The sequence below is a fragment of the Pelodiscus sinensis genome, chromosome 21 (assembly GCF_052426305.1).
Source record: "Pelodiscus sinensis isolate ZL-2025 chromosome 21, ASM5242630v1, whole genome shotgun sequence".
Classification (NCBI taxonomy): domain Eukaryota; kingdom Metazoa; phylum Chordata; order Testudines; family Trionychidae; genus Pelodiscus; species Pelodiscus sinensis.
This window is the reverse complement of record NC_143072.1, coordinates 27,417,733-27,435,785: the sequence shown is the minus strand read 5'-3', so window position 1 is coordinate 27,435,785 and position 18,053 is coordinate 27,417,733. Positions and strand designations below refer to the sequence as shown.

General features: G+C 67.5%; 1 protein-coding gene across 3 annotated transcripts; it reads right to left on the bottom strand.

The window, feature by feature from the left end:
* Window positions 1–3,337: 3,337 nt before the first annotated feature.
* Window positions 3,338–17,859, bottom strand: LOC102446846 (apoptosis-inducing factor 3-like). 3 transcript variants are annotated; one of them, XM_075904478.2, is made up of 19 exons: window positions 17,706–17,859; window positions 14,210–14,296; window positions 13,713–13,822; window positions 12,205–12,314; window positions 10,459–10,503; window positions 10,292–10,373; window positions 10,082–10,194; window positions 9,681–9,767; window positions 9,184–9,275; window positions 8,974–9,104; window positions 8,404–8,519; window positions 8,054–8,125; window positions 7,799–7,862; window positions 7,335–7,411; window positions 7,138–7,255; window positions 6,771–6,869; window positions 5,343–5,418; window positions 3,533–3,637; window positions 3,338–3,445 (listed from the first exon to the last, which is right to left on the bottom strand). In XM_075904478.2, the coding sequence occupies exons 2-19, from the start codon at window positions 14,269–14,271 to the stop codon at window positions 3,382–3,384; spliced, it is 1,623 nt and encodes a 540-aa protein (XP_075760593.2). In that variant the 5' UTR covers window positions 14,272–14,296; window positions 17,706–17,859; the 3' UTR covers window positions 3,338–3,381. The 3 variants fall into 3 exon arrangements, with proteins under 3 accessions (XP_075760593.2, XP_089628175.1, XP_089628176.1); XM_089772049.1 differs by lacking the exons at window positions 13,713–13,822; window positions 14,210–14,296; window positions 17,706–17,859 and adding an exon at window positions 12,433–13,607; XM_089772050.1 differs by lacking the exons at window positions 6,771–6,869; window positions 13,713–13,822; window positions 14,210–14,296; window positions 17,706–17,859 and adding an exon at window positions 12,433–13,610.
* Window positions 17,860–18,053: the final 194 nt, after the last annotated feature.

Below are 18,053 nucleotides of genomic sequence, written 5' to 3'. Positions count from 1 at the left end.
CCTCTCCCCAAGGGGGCTGGGGGCACGGGGAGTACGTGCATCTCCATGCTATGGGGCAGCCTGCGTGAGATTCCCAAGCAACTGTCCTTGAGGTGGACGTCCTGGTTCGCCATTACACATCTGGATGGTGCCGTGCGTGGCGAGGGCTGGGCTGGCCTGGGAGCTCTCTCCTTCCTTGGAGAGGTGGGGCGTGGTGTCCGGCAGTGCTCCCGCTGTCAGATGAGATTCTGGTTCCTAATGGTTCAGCCTGCAGGAAAAGCTGCCAACCCTTCCATGCCACCGCCTGATGTCAAAGCTGATGGGTCCAAGCCCAGATCTTCCCGCCTTCACCTCACCAGCGGTGGGGACTCGAACCTGCTTCCAGTCCCAGGGAGCCCCCTGCGGCTCAGCCCACAGGGTGGGACGAGCCCTGACTGGCCCGGCAGCACCTCTGGCCTCCTTCAGCCTGTTGGACTCGACTCGAATGTGGCTTCCTGTGCTGGTGAGAGGTGCCGGTTACGCCCGGCCCGAACTGCTCGGGGCAGTGGGGAGAACATAATGGCCGGACTGGGTCAGACCAAGGGTCCATCTCGCCCAGCGTCCTGTCTGCCCACAGTGGCCAGCACCTCGGCCTCCATGGTGCCTTCAGCCCTTGGCCACCCGGTCCCCTTGATCTCCACCTGGGCCATGAGCGGTGAAAGGCTGCTGCCTGCTGCCGTGGTGTGGCTGGGGATGGGAGGGGGTTGTAGGGTGGAGCTTGTACGTCCCCAGTAATTGGCAGCGGGTGGGGGGGCTGCACTCTTGCAGGGCCCCCTCACTACAACAGAGGGAGGAGATGGGGGCCTGTCTTCTGGGTGCTGCTGCCGATGGCTAACCTGGGTGAGGTGGGATCGAGGAGTCTCTTCCCCCCCCCCCCCCCACCTCTTCCTGGCTTGTGCTGTGCAAGGGCCAGAGAGCAGAGCTGCCCCTGGCGGGTTGCTGGCCGGTCGACCGGGCTCTGGAGTCAGGCTGTGGGGTGGGAACAGGGAGCTCCGGGGAGAATTGCTGGCTAGCGGGGGAAGGAGCAGGGCGCTCCATGGGGGGGCTGGAGGGTAGCTGCTGTGGAGTCCCTGCCTGCGCCTGGAGGGGAGGGGTTGCCCCTGTGTGGGCAGCGTTACTGCCCTGCCCTGTTCCCTGGGGCTTGCTGCTGCCGGGGAGGCGTTCGCACATGGGCTTTGGCCACAGGGCAAGGGGCCCTTGGACTTCTTGCCAGGAAAATGCCCCAGCCCTGCTGTGCGCCGAGAGCCGCCTGCCCCTTAGTGCCCGTGCTGGGCACGTCAGAACCTGCTTCCTCGGCTCGCCCTGTTCGACCGGCTGCTGGACTCCTGGGAGCGCCGCTCGCCCGCCGCCCGCAGAACGAGTGAACTCGGCAGCCCTGCCCCTCCAGGCTCTGCTCGGGCCGGGGCCAGGCCGCGTGGCACAGGGCACCCCCGAAAGCAGCTTGGTCACTGGTGCCCTGGGCCAGGGCCATGGGGCTTCCCGGCCGAGCCCCGCAGGGTGCGAGCTGCCCTGGCTGAGGGGGTCCCTCCTGCAGGGGAGGCAGCCGGGCTGTGCCGCTGTTCTGCAGGTGGCGGATGTCAGCCCCGGGCTTGGCCCAGAGGGAGCACCCGGAAGCTAGAAGGCCCAGGCCTCCCCCCGGCAGAGCTGGCTGCCCCGGGGCCGAGGGGAAACCCGCCATGACTTGGGAAGCAAGTTTCCCCCACGGAGCCCCGGTCCTGGGGTTGTTCCTGCCAGGGGCTGGGGCGGGCGGGGCTGTTCTCCCCGGCCTGGGCCACTCGCGTCCCTCGGCGCTGCAGGGGCTCTGGGCCAAGCCCCGCTCTGAGCGTTTCCAAACCTGTGTCCCGGCGGCAGCCAGGCCCCTCCCCGCGCTGCCTGGGGCTGCAGCCCCACGGGGGGCTTGGTGCCCTGGCCGGGCTGTGCACTGAGCGCTGCCGCCGGGAAGGAGCATTTGCTCTCTCGGGTGCCTCCCACGCGGCTTCTTCCGGGGCCTGTCCCGCTCTGCTCCCACGTCTCCATCCCCCGCCGGGCCCAGGACTGGTCACGCCGAGAGTGGCCCAGGCCCTGGATCCTTGCCCCCTCCTGGCCGAGGGAGCCAGCGTGCTCTGCCGCCAGCCCGGCCCCTGACCCGCTGCAAGTGGGGCAGCCTGGCCGGGCGCGGGGGGCACGCTGCAGTTGCCCGAGGAGGTGGCAGCGCAGCGCCTGGGCTTGCGAGCACAGGGCAGGGGCGTGACATGGCCTGGGGGCGGTGGCCCCTGCCAGGCAGCTTGTCCTGTGCCGGGGGAGGGGCCCTTTGCCGGGGGAGGGGCCCTTTGCCGGGGGAGGGGGCCGAAAGAGGCCGTTCCCTGCTGCTGCTGCAGCGGCTGAGGTCCCAAGCCGAGCTGGGGGGTGCGGCTGTGGCAGGCCCAGCCTAGGAGCCTGGCGTGGCCTCGAACTGTCCGTGGCAGCCTGTGCAGCTGGGGCCCGTGGGGGGAGGCAGCGTTCCTGCCCTGCCTGAGCCTGGGCCCTGGGCAACAGCTCCCCGTGCTGGCGGAAAGCTGCCTCGGCTGTGCGATGGCGCGGCCGGCCTGGGCCCGTGTTCGGGGGGGGGGCCTAGCTGCAGCAGGCAGGCATGTGCCTGGTGGGAGGGGGAGCTGCCTCGGCTGCCCACACCTGGCCTGACGGCTGCGTGCCAGGGCTCCGGTGTCCCTCGCGGGCAGGTGCTGAACCAGCCGAGGAAATGCGTTACGCCACTGGCCGAGAGGCTGCGTAGGGGCTCCCCGCCCCTCCCTTCCTCCCCCTCCGGGGTCACTGGGGGGTGCGTAGTGGCTCCCCGCCCCTCCCTTCCTCCCCCTCCGGGGTCACTGGGGGGGGTGCGTAGTGGCTCCCCGCCCCTCCCTTCCTCCCCCTCCGTGGTCATGGGGGTGTGTGTTGTGGCTCCTCCCCCTCCGGGGTCACTGGGGGGTGCGTAGTGGCTCCCCGCCCCTCCCTTCCTCCCCCTCCGGGGTCACTGGGGGGTGTGTTGTGGCTCCTCCCCCTCTGGGGTCACTGGGGGGTGCATAGTGGCTCCCCGCCCCTCCCTTCCTCCCCCTCCAGGGTCACTGGGGGGGGGGTGCGTAGTGGCTCCCCGCCCCTCCCTTCCTCCCCCTCCGGGGTCACTGGGGGGGGGTGCGTAGTGGCTCCCCGCCCCTCCCTTCCTCCCCCTCCGGGGTCACTGGGGGGTACGTTGTGGCTCCTCTCCCCTCCCGCCCTGGGGGGCATGTTGTGGCTCCCCGTGGCCCCCCCAAACCACACACACTGCATGTTCCTGTTGCTGCCCCAGCGCTGACAGGCAGAGCCGGGCTCCAGCGCAGTCCGTGCAGGCTTTTATTTGAGCCAGAGGAGGGCTCACGGCGCCGGGCGCCCCGGGGCCCCAGGCAGTGTGGCCTGAGGCCAGGCGGTGTCCCACGACCTGCGGCACAAGAGGGGAGGCTGAGGACAGGGCTGCCTGCCCACGTGCTGCAGCCCTGCCAGGCCCGTGGGGGCAGGTGCTACTCACTGGGCCTCGGCTTTTGAGATCCGTCTGCCGGAGAACAGGGCTTCGGCCACCACGGAGACCAGGGGGTCGAAGTTCAGGCTGGCAGCGGCGATCACGTAATCATCCCTGCAAGAGAGACTGCAGCTGGGGGCGATTCTCCTGGCCATGCCCCAGCGAGAGCAGGCGCTGCAGCCCCTCGAGCGCCGGGGCCCCGGGGCTGTTCTGCGGGGCCCCCCCCTCGAGCGCCAGGGCCCGGGGCTGTTCTGCGGGGCCCCCCCCTCGAGCGCCAGGGCCCCGGGGCTGTTCTGCGGGGCCCCCCCCTCGAGCGCCAGGGCCCGGGGCTGTTCTGCGGGGCCCCCCCCTCGAGCGCCAGGGCCCCGGGGCTGTTCTGCGGGGGCCCCCCCCTCGAGCGCCGGGGCCCCGGGGCTGTTCTGCGGGGGCCCCCCTCGAGCGCCGGGGCCCCGGGGCTGTTCTGCGGGGGCCCCCCCTCGAGCGCCGGGGCCCCGGGGCTGTTCTGCGGGGGCCCCCCCTCGAGCGCCGGGGCCCCGGGGCTGTTCTGCGGGGGCCCCCCCTCGAGCGCCGGGGCCCCGGGGCTGTTCTGCGGGGGCCCCCCCTCGAGCGCCGGGGCCCCGGGGCTGTTCTGCGGGGCCCCCCCCTCGAGCGCCGGGGCCCGGGGCTGTCCTGAGGCCCCCTAGAGCAGTGTTTCTCAACCCGTGGTACGAGTAGCCAGGGGATACTCTAGAGCAGTCCGGGGCGTACATCACCACAACTGAAATTTGGAGAGAACCGAATTTTTGTGTTGTTTTTCAGCACTTTATTATTTCTTCACTTTTTACACCCAAAAATTTCCTCACCCACCTCGGCTACGATTAAGTTGTTTAAACAAACGTGTTGCAAGGGTAGAAGAAAATTGTCTGAAAACTGTCGGGGCTGTGTCCACACTGGGAAGTTATTCCAGAAAATCAGCCACTTTTCCAGAAAAACTTGCCAGGTCTACACTAGCCACTTGAATTTCCGGAAAAGCCCAGACGCTCTCATGTAAAACCACCAGTGCTTTTCCGGAAAAACTATGCTGCTCCCGTTCGGGCAAAAGTCTTTTTCCGGAAAACTGTTCCGGGAAAGGGCCAGTGTAGACAGCACAGTAGAGTTTTCCGCAAAAAAGCCCCGATGGCGAAAATAGCGATTGGGGCTTTTTTGCCGAAAAGCGCATCTAGATTGGCCACGGATGCTTTTCTGGAAAAAGTGCTTTTGTGGAAAAGCGTCCTGCCAATCTAGATGCACTTTTCCAAAAATGCTTTTAACGGAAAACTTTTCCATTAAAAGCATTTCCAGAAAATCCTGCCAGTGTAGACGTAGCCTAGGGAGTGGGGGTACTTGTAACTTTTTTTTAAAGGGCGCTTTATAAAACAAGTTAAACGCTGCCCTAGAGCGCCAGGGCCTGGCCGCCTTGTGCGGGGTTCTGGGCTGGCGCTGGTCTCCCCTGGGTCCGGGGACGGCAGCGCCGAGGCCTGGCCGAGTGGGGGCCTGTTGGTGTGCTCCGTGCGCGGGGGGAGTGGGCACAGCGCAGGTGCTGTCCTTCCTGCTTCTCCCCTAGTGCTGCCCTGGCTCAGGCGCCGGCTCTTGGGCCCCAGGTTCTGAACCTCCAAAGGAAGCTTTTCTAGAAGCTTCTCTGCCAGCTGGTGTGGAGGCCTGTCCCGCCCCCACCCTGCTGCGGTGGAGCGCCCCTGCCGTTCAGCCGTGCCCCTCCCCAGGGCCCCCTCCCGGCCAATGCGCCAGCCCGGTCTGGCTCTGACGGGCCAAGAGTCCCCAACCAGTTGGGCCGGTGCCTCACTTGATGTAAAAGACAAAGAACTCCAGCTGCTCCGGATTTCCCTTCGCCACCGTGTCGGTGTAGCCAGCCCCGTGGCCTGCAGGCACAAGAGGCCCTGTAAGTCCGGTGCCCCAAGAGGTGCAGGGGCTGTGCTCTAGGTTCTGTGCCAGCGGTTCCACCTGTTCTAGCCCGTGGTCCCGCACACACATTCACCAGTTTTGGTGCCTGGTAATATCTGCATATTTGTGATGGTAATAATGAATATGCAAACAATGTTAGCAGTCCACCACATGTACTCCAGCCCCCGGAGCTGCCGCTGCCTTCAGCTCCGGCAGCCCGTGCTCCGCGGTCGGCAGCTGGGAGCGGCTGTTCGGTGCAGCCCGTGCTCCGCGGCCGGCGGCTGGGAGCGGCTGTTCGGTGCAGCCCGTGCTCCGCGGCCGGCGGCTGGGAGCGGCTGTTCGGTGCAGCCCGTGCTCCGCGGCCGGCGGCTGGGAGCGGCTGTTCGGTGCAGCCCGTGCTCCGCGGTCGGCGGCTGGGAGCGGCTGTTCGGTGCAGCCCGTGCTCCGCGGCCGGCGGCTGGGAGCGGCTGTTCGGTGCAGCCCGTGCTCCGCGGCCGGCGGCTGGGAGCGGCTGTTCGGTGCAGCCCGTGCTCCGCGGTCGGCGGCTGGGAGCGGCTGTTCGGTGCAGCCCGTGCTCCGCGGCCGGCGGCTGGGAGCGGCTGTTCGGTGCAGCCCGTGCTCCGCGGCCGGCGGCTGGGAGCGGCTGTTCGGTGCAGCCCGTGCTCCGCGGCCGGCGGCTGGGAGCGGCTGTTCGGTGCAGCCCGTGCTCCGCGGCCGGCGGCTGGGAGCGGCTGTTCGGTGCAGCCCGTGCTCCGCGGCCGGCGGCTGGGAGCGGCTGTTCGGTGCAGCCCGTGCTCCGCGGTCGGCGGCTGGGAGCGGCTGTTCGGTGCAGCCCGTGCTCCGCGGCCGGCGGCTGGGAGCGGCTGTTCGGTGCAGCCCGTGCTCCGCGGTCGGCGGCTGGGAGCGGCTGTTCGGTGCAGCCCGTGCTCCGCGGCCGGCGGCTGGGAGCGGCTGTTCGGTGCAGCCCGTGCTCCGCGGCCGGCGGCTGGGAGCGGCTGTTCGGTGCAGCCCGTGCTCCGCGGCCGGCGGCTGGGAGCGGCTGTTCGGTGCAGCCCGTGCTCCACGGCCGGCGGCTGGGAGCGGCTGTTCGGTGCAGCCCGTGCTCCGCGGCCGGCGGCTGGGAGCGGCTGTTCGGTGCAGCCCGTGCTCCACGGCCGGCGGCTGGGAGCGGCTGTTCGGTGCAGCCCGTGCTCCGCGGCCGGCGGCTGGGAGCGGCTGTTCGGTGCAGCCCGTGTTCCGCGGCCGGCGGTTAGGAGCGGCTCACCTGGTCCCCATTCCTGCTGCATCTGTGCCCCTGCGGGGGGGCCCAGTGCTCCTGCTCCCTGCCTACCTGCGTAGCGGATGCTATTCCCAAGCAGCGAGGTCCAGAAGAAGGGGACAGTCTGCAGGGCCTTCTGCTGCTTCAGCATGTTCAGAGCAGCAGCGTGACCTGCAATGACACAGCCCCAGGGAGAAGTTTTTCCCAGAAGATACTTTCACAGGGGCCTTAAAGTTCAGGTTCCTCGGCCTGCCCCCTTAGCGCCCGTCTCCTGCCCTGCTCGGACCCGTGGGGAGCTGGGCTGGCCGGAGCCGCTGCCCACCCTGCTGCATGGCGCCTGGGCTGCTCTGCGGCGCCGTTCGGCTCGTGTCCCACCGCCCGCCTGCGGCACAGGCCTGGCCTGCCCGTTTCTAGCCTGGCAGCTGCTGCAGCCCCTCACCGTGCGCCTGCGCGACCTGCCAGTGGCGGACGGGGGAGGGCGTCCCGCCAGCCAGCGCCACAGGAAACGAAGCCACGTCCCCGGCGGCGAAGACTCTCGGGACGCTGGTCTGCATGAACTAGGAGCAGAGGGGGGGTTAGCGAGCGGCGGGAGCAGTGCCCTGCATGTGGGGGCGCAGGTCTCAGCAGCGTACGCACCAAATCCACCAGGATGGCGCCTCCGGGGTCCATGGCGATGGGCGTGTCCTTCAGGAAAGCCGAGTTGGAGGTGACACCTGCAGGAGGGCGAGGAGGCCGGTGAGCTGGGCGCTGCCACAGGAGAGTGAGGGGAGCGCGGCCGGGGCTGGAGCCGGGCAGGGTGCAGGCAGAACAAAGCGGCGACGGAGGCGAGGGCCCAGGCCCAGGGCTGAGCCTGGTGAGATGTAACCAGGCCCCTGCTCCCCGCAGGGCAGGCGCACGGTGTGAGCACAGACGCGGGGGAGCCGCACGGGGTGTAGGGGGCCTGGGCCTGCCTGGGGCGAGGGGGAGGGTGCAGCTATTCTCCAGGGAGTCAGTCCTGGAAGGCTGTTCCAGGGAGGGCAGGACTGCAGCCAGCAGTGAATACCCAGCGTGCAGCTACCGACGTGTCTCCATGAAGCACGGGGGGCTGGTGAGTCGCTTACCTATCCCCACCACCACCACGTCTGCAGGGAGCGTCTCTCCACTGGCCAAAGCAGCCTCTGTAACCTAGGAAAGACGGCACCCGTCACAAGACGCTGCCTCCGCCCCTCCAGCTGGCCCTGCTCCGGAGCTTTGCTCCCCCACCCCGTCCATGGTCCGGGGCCAGCGAGTCCCGCGTGTGAAACACAGGTGTAGCCCCGCGGCAAGGGGCCGGGGGGACCAGCCCAGGTGCGCCATGGCGTTCGGGACGTGCTAACCTTGCCCCCCTTGCCTCGTAGCTCAGCCACTTCAGCTCCCATGCGGAACGTCACCCCTTTGTTCTGCAGCATCTGAAAAAGGAAGAGGAGTGACCCAGCCCAGGCTGTCCCTGATGAACTCCGCCACTGGGTCCACCCCCCGCCCCTCCCGGTGGGTCTGGCAGGTGAGCCCCAGCGTGTGCGGCAGGACTGTGAGCTGGGGCAGAGGGGAGCATGAGGCCCCGAGTTGGCCAGGCTGGAGAAGGGCCGGGGGTGGCCAGGGAGGGCTGGCGGCGCTGGGAGCCGTGTGCCGGGCGCTGGGGAGCGGCAGGTCTCGTGTCCGGCGCAGAGCGAGGCTGCGCTCTCTGTACCCTCATGGCAACACCTCCGACGTGCGGCCCCAGCGCTGCCTGGAAGGGGAACGCCTCTCTCCCCACCACGCTGACGGTGCTGGCCTTGTCCGAAAGGCAGGCAGCCACCTCCATCCCTGCGCACAATGGACACAGCCGGAGTGAAACTGGCGCACGTTCCCCGTGCACCACCCATCGCCCTGAAATAGGGGCAAAGCTGGAAACCTTGCACGAGGGCTGGGATGTCAGAGACGTTGCCCCCTGCTGGCAGCTTTGTCCAGCCACTGGGCTCTAGGATCCTGGACTTTGCTCTGATTCACCAGGATCCCCCGTGACCTCGCTAGCTGCGCTTCAGGCCTGGTCCCCGCCCGGGGCGGGGCAGAGCAAAGCTCCTGCGGCTGAAGGGGGCAGCCTGCGCCCGGCGGACGAAGCGACGCCTCCGGGAAGTAAGTCCCCTGCCTCCCGTCCCAAGTGCTGCTGCAGCGATCGGGGCGTGGGGGAGGGGTCCCCGGGAGCAGCCAGCCAAGGGCCGGTGGCTCCTCAGCGCACACCCAGCGCGGCTGGGAGGCTCTGCGGGCGGCCGTCCCGTACCGATGAAGGACGCGCCGAGGATCAGCACCCTCTTGCCGGCTGCCAGCTGGAGAATCCTGTGAGCATCCTCTGGGCTTTGCAGGGAACACACGCCCTGCAGGTCTGAGCCGGGGCACCCGAGCTGCCTGGGGCTGGGGAAGGAGACCCGGTTACAGTGGCCGCGCCCGCTGCCGCACGCGCCCTGGGGCCGGGGACCGGCTCGCGTCCCACCTGCTGCCCGTGGCGATGAGGAGCCGGTCGTATCTCTGGGAGGCCCCGTCCTGGAAATGGGCTTTCTGCCCCTGCGTGTCCACGCGCACCGCCTGAGCGAGGAAAGGCCCCGGGCAGCGTGTGCTCCTCCCTCCAGCCCCCTCGAAAGTCTCCTTCCTCCCGCAGGGGGGCTGCCGCTCTGCACTGGCACCCCCACTGCACCAGTCCCCTTTCCCTGGCTCGCCGACCCCAGGGGGCAGGAGGGCTGGAGCGGCCCCCTCCCCTCCGGCGTCCAGAGCAGCCCCTGCCTGCCGAGCAGCTGAGCGCACCGCAGCTCTGGCCAGGCTGGGGCGCACCCCGGCCCCGCCCGTGGCAGGAGGGGAGCTGCTCCAGCCCCCACTGTTGTGCTGTCACAGCCCCACCCAAAGCAGCCCAGCACGCGCCCAGGCAGGGTGGCGACTGGCCCCACCGGGCTAGAGGAGGCCCCCGCTCCCCGGCCAGCGCGGCGGCTGCTTCACCTCTCTGCCGGTCCAGACCTCGATGCCGTGCGCCCCAAAGAAGTCCTGCTGCCTCAAGTAAAGGCTCTCGGGGGCCTTGCCCATCGCCTGGAAGCAGAGCGAAGTCGCGGGGATTGGAGCACGGAGCGCAGCCTGGGCAGGGCTCCCCCTGGCACCTCTCTTGGCAGGCGAGCGAGTGCCCTTCCCCCACCCCGCAGGGAGGGGTACGATCGCTGGCTCCCGTCCAAGCCCCTCCCACCCGCAGGCGCCGCGGGAGGGGCCAGGGCCACGTGGGGAGCAATGTGGCTGCCCTCCGGCTGTGCCACATGCCTAGCTCTGGATCGCTGGGCTCTGCGGGGCAGCCGGAGCTGTGAGCGGGGTTCCCCGGCTGACGCTTTTACCGGTCCCGGCCATCCCCAAACCTTGCTCAGCTGGGTCCGGTCGTACGGGAGGTGCGTCTCCTTGGTTGCCATGATGATCCGGCCGGTGAAGCCTTCCTGGCGAAGTGTTTCGGCACAGACCAGCGCGGCCGCCCCTGCGAGAGAGACGCTGGCACCAGCCGTGCAGCGGGAAGGGCCGAGCCAGGGCCTGCGTGACCCATGCACAGGGCCTGAGTCGGCCGAGTCACCCACCTCCTCCCAGGAGCAGCACTGTGTCCTCGTTGCCCCTGCACGGCTCGCTCATGGCCTTCAGCCGCCGGCCCGCTTCCAGATCCTGGCAGAGAGCAGAAAGGTTCGCGTCCTGGCAGCTGGCCCCGGCCCATGCTCCAGGAGCTCGGGGAGAGCGGCGAGGCTGGTACCTGCTTCCTGGCCGTAACAAACACCTTCCCGGCCTCCACTCGCACCTGCCGAGACGCAAGGAGAGAGGGGTCAGGGCTGAGCTGGGGCCACGGGGTCCTGGCGTGGGAGGATGCGTGGCCTGGAGGTGCCGGGACGCTGGGGCCAGGTGCTGTAGTGAGAGGAGGGCCTGGACCTGAGGCCTGGCTGGCAATGGTCAATGTGAAGCTTCGCTGGGAGCGAGAGGCAGGCCCGGCTCAGGCCGAGTGTGAAGCACCGATGGGCACTGGGCCCAGGTGCAGAGCTCTCCCTGGGGCGGTAACGCAGAGTTGGGGCTGGGCACGGGCCCGGAGGGTCACAGGGCCCCATTGCACAGGGCCTTGGCCCCACACGCCGGACAAGGAGCAGGGACACACCGGCCCAGTGCAGGAACACAGACTGAATGTCCGAGCGCCGGGTGATGGTGGGGTCTGGGGAACGGCCACCGGACACGTCAGGCCTGAGGTGTCGGCGTTCGTGCCTGTTGGAGGGGCTGCCTGTCCAGCCAAGGGGCAGTGGGACCCCCCCGACTGGGCTGGTGCCTTGTCAGGGGGCACATCCGGGTAGCGGTTGGGCAGAGTCTACTTGACCATCAACCTGGCTGGGAGCCTTTGATCTGTATTTGATTTTGGGGCCGTGAGGGGCTCACGCCTTGTGCAACGTCCACGCACCGCCCGGAGCGAGCACACGCAGCGGAGGGGCTCTTGGGGGGCGGGGCTGTGAGGTCGGGCTGCTCTGCGGGGATGGCTCCAGGAGGCTACGGAACTGATCCAGAGAAGCTACTCGAGGCCTTCCGCCTCCGGAGTCTCCCACAGTGCAAGGCAGGGAGACGAGGGCGCGGGATGGTTTCGCATTGTGCTCCTGCAGGCTGAGGAGAGCTCCAGCCTCCCCTGAAGGCAGGTTTGAGCAGGGCACGTGTGGCCAGTTCTTGCTAGCAGGCCCCAGAGCCCGCAGAGCAGAGCGCTCCAGCTGGCAGGCGCCTGGTGACTTAGGCCCCTTTCAGCGCCAAGGCAGCTGTGACATAGTGGGGGGTACCTTGCTGGTTGCTATGCTGGGCAGTGGGTTGTGAGTGACCCCCACTGGCTGTTGTCTGCAGCACGGCCCAGCAGGGCAGGGGATGAGTCATTATGCCAGGGGGCTTCGAACCTGTCTGACCAGTGATCTCCCAGGGAGCCGAACAATGGGAAGAAGGGGAGTGGAGCCCTGGCTGGGGGCAGGGCGGGAAGTGAGGGAGGTTTCTGGCTGGGATCATGGAGGAAGCAGCCTAGGCAACAGGCTGGGATTTAGGGGCCCAGGCTCCCCCATCTCAAGGGGGCTGAGGCATCCTAGGCCTGCCCTGGAACCAGATTCCATCTGTGCTGTGCTGTATCCGGGAGAAGCAATGAACTCCCTCTGTTCTACTGGCTGGGGGAGTCTTTGTGTCACTACGGGGGTGCAGGAGTCGGGGACCCCAACGCGCCGTCACAGCAGCTGAAACGCGGCCGGGCGTGACGCGCGGTCTCCAGCCCACGGCGCTCCAAGGAACCGTGCAAGCTCTTCTCCCTTGCCAAGCGTCGCGGCCAGGGCTCGCACCTTCCGAAAAGGCCCCAGAGTGCCATGAGCCCTGCTGGAACCACTGGGAATTCTGACCTCCCCTGGCGAGGCCTAGGCCCAGGCTGGGGGTGGAAGGGGAGCAGCCAGAGCCGAGCGAGCAGGCTGGGTGTGGGCCGGAAGGACCAGGATCCATTCACCTTAAAGCAGGGCAGGCAGTCCAGAGTCGGGTACTCCTCCATGTCTCCGCTTCGGATACTGAAGCAGGCACCGTGCCAGGGACAGCGCAGCCGGTTGCCTGCCAAGACGCCTGCAAGCCAGACACAAAGAGAAGTGTCTGAGCAGAGCAGCCCGAGCTCTCGGGACGCCTGGGCTCGGGCGAGGTGCCACGGTCACGTCTGCGAGCCGGGCTCAGGGTTCCTGCCCACCTCGCTGGGTGCAAAGCCGGGTAGCCCTCGCCCTGGAGACAGGCTGCTTGGGCTGAGACGGGAGCCCTGCGTATGGCTTGGGAATGCTGGCTGCTCTTTGGGACTCCATGTGTAAGCCAGGGGCCCTGAGCACACTGGCCAGGGGCCCTGAGCGCACTGGCCAGGGCGAGCGATGCCGGCCGTGCAGCCTGAGCCGAGAGCCAGCTGGCTTTTGGCTCGTGGCTTTAGTTCCAAAGGTCGCAGGTTCACGCCCACCTGCCGATGTCCAGGGTCCATCTGCCTGAGGCATGTATCTAGACTAAAGAGCAAACTCCATTTGGTCTGCAGGGCTCTGCGGCCTTTTCACCTCCGTGTTGGGCTGAAATGTGCGAGGTGAGCATGGGCAGGTGTGGGCTGTGCCAGCCGTGGAACGAGGCGAGCGTGGGCAGGTGTGGGCTGTGCCAGCCGTGGAACGAGGTGAGCGTGGGCAGCTGTGGGCTGTCCCAGCCGTGGAACGAGGCGAGCGTGGGCAGGTGTGGGCTGTGCCAGCCGTGGAACGAGGCGAGCGTGGGCAGGTGTGGGCTGTGCCAGCCGTGGAACGAGGCGAGCGTGGGCAGGTGTGGGCTGTCCCAGCCGTGGAACGAGGCGAGCGTGGGCAGGTGTGGGCTGTGCCAGCCGTGGAACGAGGCGAGCGTGGGCAGCTGTGGGCTGTCCCAGCCGTGGAACGAGGCGAGCGTGGGCAGCTGTGGGCTGTGCCAGCCGTGGAACGAGGTGAGCGTGGGCAGCTGTGGGCTGTGCCAGCCGTGGAACGAGGTGAGCGTGGGCAGCTGTGGGCTGTGCCAGCCGTGGAACGAGGCGAGCGTGGGCAGCTGTGGGCTGTCCCAGCCGTGGAACGAGGTGAGCGTGGGCAGGTGTGGGCTGTCCCAGCCGTGGAACGAGGTGAGCGTGGGCAGGTGTGGGCTGTGCCAGCCGTGGAACGAGGTGAGCGTGGGCAGGTGTGGGCTGTCCCAGCCGTTGGTGGGTGAGCGTGGGCAGGTGTGGGCTGTCCCAGCCGTGGAACCAGGTGAGCGTGGGCAGCTGTGGGCTGTCCCAGCCGTTGGGGGGTGAGCGTGGGCAGCTGTGGGCTGTCCCAGCCGTGGAACGAGGCGAGCGTGGGCAGCTGTGGGCTGTCCCAGCCGTTGGGGGGCGAGCGTGGGCAGCTGTGGGCTGTCCCAGCCGTGGAACAAGGCCCACCGCCTCTCCCTGGTGTTTGGCCCTGGCCTGAGCTGCACCAGGACATCGGGAGACCCGCCGGGTTTTACCTTTGCTGAGAGGGGCGCCCGCGTGGGGGCACCTGCTGCCCACAGCACTGAACTCCGTCTGACTCCTCACCAGCAGCACTCTGTGGCCTGCCACCTCCACTTCCCGCAGCCTGTGGGGACAAGCACAAGGCGCCATGGCCAGCCCGGCCCCTGCGGTGCAGGGAAGGGCCGGGCTGGGGGGCTGCCCCGGTGGGAGGGGAGGCCGGACTCCTGGCTTGCCCCGGGGACCCAGCCATGCCAGCGGGGCGGCTTTCTCTGGCTCCTGGCCTGCTATGGGGGGCTCCGTCCTCGCCTGCCTCCCCGCCCCAGGGAGCCTCCGGCTGCGGCGCAGGGCACGGACACTCGCAGCACGCCGCCATCTTGGGGCAGCTTTGCTTAGGACCCCTCTTGGCCTGTGCTAAGGCGGGGGCCGGCCGGGCCTGGGGGATCGCAGAGGCTCAGCCGGAGGGTGCGAGGTCTGGCAGCAAGCCAGGGATGGGCCCCGGCCGGTCACTCACTCGCCCTCCCGGACGTCCGACTCGCGGCAGACCAGCTCCGTCACGCTGCCCTCGGCGTCCATGCCGGCAGCGCCGTCTCCCGGCGGGCTGGGGGCAGAGCAGAGGGGCGTCCGGGATGGGCCTGGCTGCAGCAGGGCGGCCTGGGGAGATGGCTGCGCGGCCGCGCTGCTCCCAGGGCGGCTGACGGGCCTGAGGCCCGGGGAACGCGCTGCAGACCCGCGGGCCTGAGGGTGCCCTGGGCAGGCAGCCTGGCCCTGTTCCCCCCCCACCTCCCTCCAGCAATCGCCCCAGGCAGCTCAGAGCGCGCAGGCAGCCGGGCCCAGCCGCTGGCCTGGGTCATAGGCAGGGCCTGGGCGCAGCCGGCAGGGGCGTCACCCTTCCCCCAGCCGCCACCTCGCTCGGTTTGGCTCACGGAGGCTTGACGAGGCCCAGGCCCCTCAGCCGTGCTTCCCTGGGCCCTTAGGCGGGAGAGCCCAGCACGCCGGTGTCCCTGGCAGCCGGGCCCCCTCGGACTAGCCAGCCTGTTCCCTGGATCCTCCCTACAAGGCACGCCAGCCGTGCCCCGACCCTGGCGGGACTCCCTGCAGCGGGAACGCTCCCGTCGTTACCACAGGGCCTGGCCTTGGCGCTCAGATGGCAGCAGCCAGCCTGCGCCTGCACGTCCTCCAGCCTCCCGCCTGGGGTGCAGCCGGGCGCCGTATCTAACGTCCCTGCTGAGGCCTGGGGGCGACCCTGGAGGGCCTCCATTTCCCCACTCGCTCGAATGGGGTAGCCCAAGGGCCAGGGGTTGTGTCCCAGCCCACTGAACTCTGCGGCACGTGGAAACTCGCATTTCGGCCGAGGCCCCTTCAGGCCTTTAACAAACTGGCAGCTCGGTGGCGGTGGGAGGGGCGCAGAAAAACACTCGGGAAATTAATGTCCCGTGGTGGCTGCCCGCAGGGCGGGAGGGGAGAAAGCGGAGGATCGCTGGTGGGGCCCAGCTGAGGGTGACGTGGCACTGGCCGTGGTGGCTGCCCGCAGGGCGGGAGGGGAGAAAGCGGAGGATCGCTGGTGGGGCCCAGCTGAGGGTGACGTGGCACTGGCCGTGGTGGCTGCCCGCAGGGCGGGAGGGGAGAAAGCGGATGATTGCTGGTGGGGCCCAGCTGAGGGTGACGTGGCACTGGCCGTGGTGGCTGCCCGCAGGGCGGGAGGGGAGAAAGCGGAGGATCGCTGGTGGGGCCAGGCTGAGGGTGACGTGGCACTGGCCGTGGTGGCTGCCCGCAGGGCGGGAGGGGAGAAAGCGGAGGATCGCTGGTGGGGCCCAGCTGAGGGTGACGTGGCACTGGCCGTGGTGGCTGCCCGCAGGGCGGGAGGGGAGAAAGCGGAGGATCGCTGGTGGGACCAGGCTGAGGGTGACGTGGCACTGGCCGTGGGAGAGGCGGAAATTTTAGCTTGAACAGGAGAACGTAGCTGTGAGTTGTCAGCACTGAGGCGGGGCTGAGTTCGGGGTTGCCGATGGGTAGGGCAGCGACGGCTGCGAGACGGCCAGGACCACGCCGGGCTCCCGGGATAGGGCGGTTTGGTAACTGCCCCCGCCTGTCCCGCAGCAGCGCGGTGATCGGACGCAGAGGGGGCGCGCCGCTCACCTCACATGCCCTTGTATTACAGGCAGGTCACTTCCCTCTTACTGGGAGGAAAACCAACACAAACAGCCCTGCCTGCGGGCAACTGCCAATAAAGTGTCTGGGGGCCACACCCAGCAGCCCAACGGGCCACAGGCTGCCCACCCCGGCTTGAGGGACGCGGTAGAGAAGGGTCCAGTCCCCCCAAAGGACCCTGGAAGGACACCTGGCCAGGGGTTGGAGAGGTGGGGGGACCGAGAGGCCAGAGCCAGGGAGCCGACTGTTAGGGGAAAGCAGGTGAGTGTGAAGTCCTGGCTCGGAGCTTTGGCCTGGATGTAAAATGCTCCCCCCCCCCCCCCCCCCAAACTGAGACCCGATTCTGTCTGTCTGCGGACACTGGCAACCAGGGAAGGAACGTCCTGTCAGTGTCCCAGGCTCACATGCCAGGCTGCTGTCTGCCACCGCCCGTGTCCCCCGGGCAAGTGGCTGGGTGGCCAGCTGGAACTGGGTGTCTAACGCGGCTGTTTCTAAGCTGTGAGAGAATAGGCTGGGGGGGTTGAGTGGGGGCAGAGGGGAAATGAGGTCACTGGAATAAATGGCGGGTCAGAGGCACAGAGCAAACCAGACTGTCTGGGAGAATTGTGGGACGAGGCGCCCGGGGAGGCGCTGCGTCTCTTGGAAGAAGCTGGGAAGATCCTGTGGGGACAGAGGAGAGGCAGGAGAGGGTGGGGAGATGGGAGGAGTGAGGCAAAGGGGATGAAAAAGCAGCTGGGATTGTTGGCAGGGGGCGGGGAGGAGGGTGTTTCAATTACATGGGAGAAGTTTTTAGCAAAACATAGTTAACCCCCCCAGGGCACCTACCAACGGGAGACGCGCCCCTGCACGTTTCTCCCGCGGGAGCTGCCACGAGAACAAACATGTGAGATCTCCCACACGTTGTGTAATGCACGGCTGGGAGGCGTCCAGCAGCCAGGGTGAGGGGCATGAGAATCAGGAGCAGAGCGGGGCTCCCGAATCCAGCTGGCTGGGAAACTCCTTCTCGGACCCGGCCTGGCTGTGGAGCCTGCCAGGGGAAACAGGCTGAATTGCCCCGAGAGGGGGAGGAGGGAGCACAAAAGGGCAGGTGCTTATAGCACAGCCCCTACAAGCCCAAGATTTCTGCTCCATGTGGAAGTGACACGGGCGCACCGGGGCCCGGACTGGATGTGCCTGCACAACACACACGGACTTCCCGCCTGAGAGGAGAGCTGGGGCGATAACAGCCTCTTCACTTTCTTGGCTGGCCTGGAACAAGGAGACGTAATGTCCTTTGGGTTGGTCTGAACACAGAGCGCCGATGCCTTGTCCTCTGGGGCCTGGCTTTTCTTTTGCTTTAGGGAATGCAAGTGAAGCAAAATTCAAACTAAAAATGCCGTTTGTAATATCAAGACGTTTGGACTTTTTCTGGGGCCAACACAGCGGCACAATTTGCAGAACGCTGTAAAATAATTCAGCTAATCCAAATATTCAGTTGCCCGTGAACAGTTTTGGTTAAAAGATTTTGCCCTGGGGGGCCTGGCTGCGCTGGCTCTTTCGTTTTGCTACTCAGCAAATAGAGCGAAAGTGCAGACAGCAGAGGTCTGTGGATTAAATCACAGGGTTTTCCTCCAGCGAGCAATCCCTGCAGCAGGCAGCCAAAGGTGCTTTCCATTGAGACCTGCGGTTGGCGCGTCAGGGGAGATGAAACAAACAGGAGCAAGACAGAGTCACAGCAAGAAGAGGTGCCATTCACGTTTACAGAAACACCCATTTCACTCCTGTGGCTTCTCCCTCAAAACACTGTGCCTGGGCCCCCCCCAACACGCAGGTCGCGTGCGCTCCCAGCTACCCGGCGGAAAGGCACCAGAACTACTCACGGGCGTCCAGCAGCGCGTTGTCCCACCAGAGTCCAGAAATGGCAGCGCCTGTTGCACCCGGGCAGTTCTCAAGAGACAAGTGGCGCCCTGTCTCCCACAGCTGTGCTGCTGCGCTCAACAAGTTATACAATCCCCTGTCACTCACGAGATCTGCGTCCTGGCAACCAGGCGTTCTGCTCCTCCCTGTTTGGGAAGGCTGGCGGGTGTAATCGCTTTAATGGATCAGAAAGGGGAAAGTTGGGGGGTGCAATCCAATTTCTGCAGTTATCCTGCTTCAGTGTCTAATTCAATTAATTGACTTGAGGATAAAACGTGCCGGCTGAGGGAGGAAGGCTTGTCGGCTAGCCT

What these genes read in the sequence shown, in the direction of transcription:
- LOC102446846 (XM_089772049.1), bottom strand. Translation starts at nt 12,721, where the DNA reads ATGCCTCAGGCAGATGGACCCTGGACATCGGCAGGTGGGCGTGAACCT. An exon ending in ACCGGACCCAGCTGAGCAAG is followed by an intron (nt 9,768 to 10,081) that starts GTTTGGGGATGG and finishes CTCTGCTTCCAG; the next exon opens with GCGATGGGCAAGGCCCCCGA. An exon ending in TACGAGGCAAGGGGGGCAAG is followed by an intron (nt 7,863 to 8,053) that starts GTTAGCACGTCC and finishes CGTCTTTCCTAG; the next exon opens with GTTACAGAGGCTGCTTTGGC.